This window comes from Limulus polyphemus, unplaced genomic scaffold (assembly GCF_000517525.1).
Source record: "Limulus polyphemus unplaced genomic scaffold, Limulus_polyphemus-2.1.2 Scaffold7069, whole genome shotgun sequence".
Classification (NCBI taxonomy): domain Eukaryota; kingdom Metazoa; phylum Arthropoda; class Merostomata; order Xiphosura; family Limulidae; genus Limulus; species Limulus polyphemus.
The window spans coordinates 17,433-22,629 of NW_013672679.1; the positions used below are offsets into that span (position 1 = coordinate 17,433).

Consider the following 5,197-nt stretch of genomic DNA (forward strand, 5'->3'; position numbering starts at 1 on the left):
GTGGTGGGTCCATAATGCTGGTTTTATGCAGCTGGCACTGGAGAACTTGTACGCATTCAAGGGACCATGGGCAGTGCGAAATATACACAGATGTTGGAGGTAAACCTGAAGAAGTCAGCTGAAAAACTAAAAGTCGCTCAAAGGTTTATATTTCAACAGGACAATGATTCTAAACACAGATCAAAGGCAACCCAAGAATGGTTTCGGAAAAACAAAATTAAAGTCCTTGACTGGCTAAGCCAAAGGCCAAACCTAAATCCACTCGAAATTCTGTGGAGAGACCGAAAATTGCTGTGCATCGAATACATCCTTCCAATTTACAAGAACTGGGGGATATCTGCAAGCAGGAGTGGGAAAATAAATCTCTAGCATACTGCGCAAAGCTTGTGGAGGGTTATCCAAAACGACTTTCAGCTGTCATTGTTGTCAAAGGAGCTTCAAACAAATATTAACTGCATAATCATGTTAGGGGTGAAGACTTTTGCAACACGTGTTTTCAAGATTTTGTGTGTTCTATCACTCAGGTGAGTAACAATGCACCTGTTGTTCTTTGTACTCATTGGAAATTGGCCTGAGATTAATATAATAAATATTTTTGGCTATTTGTGTTATGTCTTTTACAACAAAATAACTAAAACTGATTAGCAGCACAGGGGGTGAAGACTTTTGCAAGGCACTGTATCTGTACCTCTCTGTTATGGTATATATATATATATATCTTGGCTGTTGCAGCAATTGAAATTTCTATGTATTAGTTCCTCATTTCCTACAACTTATACAAATATTAATTTTGTGACTTGGATTTGCACAGTATGGCAATACCACAAATTGTCTTCTTGTTATGAAAATTCCTGTTTTGGTATACAAATAAAATAACCACCATGGTAAAAAAAACATTCACAAAACATGCACTTTGCTTTATAGTAAAACATCTTACAAAGCAATTCTGACAAGGTCTCTCTTTTCTTTCGCCATAGCTTAACCTACTGTATAGTTAACTTTCATATTGTCCTTACTAACCAGTAGATAACACGAAAAGATCTGAAAATATCCCTGCACTAGTCATTTGCAACAATAAATTGTTGGCAGAGTGTTTTCCTTTTCAAGTGGTAAAGTTGTTCTTAATTAATGTGGCAAACGGACACATTGTTCAGGCAACTGTTTAATTGAATTACATAACCAGGTCTTCAGCTTTCAAAAAGGACTGAAGTTCCTCTTAGCTTCAGCAGAGGAAACAGGGACAACTAGTAAGAACCTCATAAAGGCCTTGAACTGAGCAATATGCCAATGCACCCCAGACAGCTTCAGTGCTGGAATTGTAGGCTAACTGCACATGTAATGACTTCCTGGTCAACTCTGGGTATTGGTTCAAAACATTGTCAGTCTCTCCATTGAAGAGAACTTTCTCCACTTTTTCAAGTCTCTCTGGTCAAAAGGCTCTCTGAACTGCATATCTATTGAGTATAGCTGCTTTCAGTACTCAGCTATGTGGTACTCAAAAGGAGCTGTTGATGCATGTGCAACAAACTCACTAGTAAAGTGCTTGGGTGGTTTTCTCATGTGTGGCATTTGAATTGGCTGGATAATTGAGATGATTAATCCTGTTGCTTTATTGAATGCTTTGCTAAAACTTTTCTCTGTTCTTTTTTCTTTAAGAGACTTTGACACATTTCACTGTAGCAAGCATTCCAGCAGTGGTTTATGTTACCTTTTGAAAAGAAATGTTCAGGTGCTCCAATTCCTACATCACTTCAATGGTTAGAATTAGTTCTCAGACTGTTTTCCTCTTCTGGAATCTTTCCAGGAGTATATTTGCTTTACTTTCTGAACCTGATGAAGCCATCTCTTCCAAACTAAGCAACAGTGGCTCATAATAGTTAGGGTCATAATGGCTAGGAAACAAACAGTTCACCTTGTGGGGTACAATGGTTTCAAAGCAGTGCAAGGTCCACATTCAGACTTTGATATTACCCCAAACATTACCTTGAATTTTCACGATTGTTCAAACAAGCATCCCAACCTATTACAAAGAATTTTCAAACTACAGAAGAGGCTGTACAAGATGCCTGAGAAATGAGATTTACACAATGAAGACCACAATGGACTTAAAAACTATTGACTGATCTTTTCTAAGAAATGTCAGTGCATTAGAGTATTGGAGAGAAATATTTGCAGTACAAACATATTTTTGCCCAAGAAGACCAGAAAGGGGTACATTAAAGCACAGTAAGTCATCAGTGGAAACCTTGGATATTCTAAGACATTTCATAGAGACCTACTAATTCTTCATGTGGCATCATATCTTAATCTACATAGCAGAGGTAAACTAACTCTTGTTTAGTGCCAGACATATCCTGTATTCTGTCAGTGATCATTGAATACTGTAGCATTGGCAGAGAACTGATTTTATTTGTAATATCCCTTACAGTGGAGATCTACCAATACAAAGTTGAGAAGAGGAGGGGCAGGTGAACTGCTGAGGTCAAGATTTCCCAAGGACGCACAGAGGAGGTGAATATGTGTGCATTTCAAAGGGAAAGCAGTTCCAGTGAAATCACGGTCTCCAAACAAAAAACCCTCTCATGCATTATGAGTAGGATAGACGTGAATCCTGGTGACTAGTAGTTCCATAGCCCACAAGCAGATGTGAGAAGGTTGAGCACAACTGAAAAGTGAGTTGATAAACACTTCCATGTGAATAAGATATTGAATTGGAGTGAAGATAATTTTGGAAGGGTTAATAAACACTGCCTCTCCCAGATGTTGTAGAAAAGGAGGAAAAGGAAACATGATGAAGGCTGAGAAGAGAAGAAGAAGAGAATTGAAAATAAGGTAAAATATAGAGTATCCCCTGTGTCGAAGGAACTGTGCAACTGCCAGGCATCAAAAGGAACCACAGATAGAGGAGGAAAGTTGGGAAGTGGAAATCGAAAGACGGGAACTGGGAACTAAATTGAGGTACATTGATGAAGGGTTGGGTTTGGTAGAGCGTGGAAACAAAGGAGGAAAGTAAAGGTTGGTGGCAGCCTCAGCCTCTGATTCAATCAAATCAGGAATACCCCAAAACTTCAGGGCAAAGAAAGGGGCCAGATTATGATCTCATAGAAGGGAAGAAAGATGGTGAACTTGGGATAGAAGAGGCGGAACAGATCAGAGTGGAGAAATGAAGGGAAGGAGAATCACCTACAAAATTCCCTTGGGCACAGTGAATTGCCTCAGACTTGAGGTGTAGAGAGGAGAGGTAAAGGAATATTATATAAAGGATCTGGCAAAGACAGGAGACTTGGGCACTGGAGGGAAAAACCGACACCAAATAGTCTGCTCCCCTAACACATGCAAGAGTGATTCCCAATGTGGGAATCAAGAAAGGGGGATTCAGAATTACTAAAATTGAGAATAAGAATCAGATAGATGAGAGGGTGAGGCTTGAGGTTGCGGGAACGTAAATGGTCAAGCAAAAGGTAAACGAAATTAGTTAGAGTTAGAATTAAGAAGTAGAGAACAAGAAAATGAACATGACACAGAGAAAAGAGAAAGAATGGTGGGAAATGTGTGAGAAGGTGAGTAACTATAAAATTACATTTTCAGGTAAAATAAATTAATTTCTGAGGTGATATATACCTCTGCACAAAGAAAACTAGAACTCCTCATGATGGAGCGACCAGTGTAAATGTTACCTAGATGAGCTCCTTACAGAAAGGACTTGCACACAAGAAATTGGAGAGCTATGTTTAGCATAGTTGGAGCACATTTAGACCATATTTAATGCTCACCTGAACTGTAGTGGCAGATGTATTGGACAAATATTGGCTGCATGAGGAGGACATAGAAATCATTAGTGCATGTTATTCTCAACTCTACCATCATGCACAGGATACAGGATACATGACATTGCCGTGTCTTGCCACAACTCCACCAGCAGACACTTTGACTTACACCAGCTGCAGGAGAAAGGCAAGACAAGTTAGTGCATTTACAGGAGAAAGGCACAATTTGTTTGTAAGTGCTCACCTCAATGCAACTGAATATGAGATAATTGCAGCTAGTTGGTGGGCCAACTATAGTCCAAAGCCAGGTGGCATCAGGTATGTGTCATCTCTTTCATGGGAGGGATGGATTCCAATCATCTTCACTTCATAACCAGGAATCAGAAAGGAAAATTAGCTTCTGTCCCGAGAACCTAGGCAGGGCACATGTATGCAGAACTAGTTCACAACCAATATGCCACCAAAGAACCCCACATCCTAGCAATGTTAGCAAGGGGAAGGCAAATGTTGTGGGTCAACTCTGGTCCATCTCTAGTGCACAAAGGCAGGCAGTCCACATGCCAGCTGCAAAGATCTTGTCCAATGATGGATGGAAATGAGTAGTAAAAGGATAAGAGAGAAAATGAATCTGATAGGATGAAATACTGAACGTCATTGAGCAACAACCAGGAAAGAGAAGGAGACTGAACTAAGAATTTGGCAGATTGTACCAATAAAGGCAAAAGGAGATTTATCTCAGTAGGAAGAGAAATCCAGGGAATGTATAGTAGAAGATGGAAACTTGAAAAATAAGAGTTGCGAGTAAAATAGCAATGAACAGCATGAACCAGGTAGAAACGTCTATCTGGGTCCCAATAAGCATACAAGAGGGTACTAGAAGGAGAGGAGGGAGGAGAAAAGTAGAGGTCTCCCTAATGAGTGGCTGAAGACCAAGGGATGAAGGACTTGTCAGAATAACTAAAAATCTGAAGACAATGGATAAGTTATGGGATGAGTTGCCAGCATTAAGATGTGAACCATGGCAACCATAAATGGGAAAATAGAGGAATGTGTCTGAAGAGAAGGTGATAGAAGTTTTCAAGGTTTAATTGGCGGGAATGGGCACATGTAAGAGTGTGCAGGATAACACCAAGGTCCCAGTAAAGTACAAGGAGCATGGCAAGAGAGTTGATGGATAAAGGACTGCAACAAGATGGGAAGAACAGGAGAAGAAACACCTTGCAGTAACAAGCTAGCTAACAGGCAAAGCAGAGCTAACTGAACCCTGTCGCCAGGAAAAAGGGAAGGTAGATATCTATCAGTAGAACTATTTGAAGGAAGTGGTGACTGATGAACGAACACCGAAAATCATGACCACCACTCAGGTAGAAGGACCATGTATAAAGATGTCCCGAAGCAAAAGGATCACCAGGTGGGGTAGATGAAACTCG

General features: G+C 40.2%; 1 protein-coding gene across 1 annotated transcript in view; it reads left to right on the forward strand.

The window, feature by feature from the left end:
• Window positions 1-3,167, forward strand: part of LOC106474324 (short transient receptor potential channel 5-like) — a 16,515-nt gene extending 13,348 nt beyond the window's left edge. Inside the window, exon 7 of the mRNA XM_013935014.1 lies at window positions 2,988-3,167. Coding sequence (XP_013790468.1) covers window positions 2,988-3,167 — 180 coding nt within the window. The remainder of the gene's footprint in view (window positions 1-2,987) is intronic.
• Window positions 3,168-5,197: the final 2,030 nt, after the last annotated feature.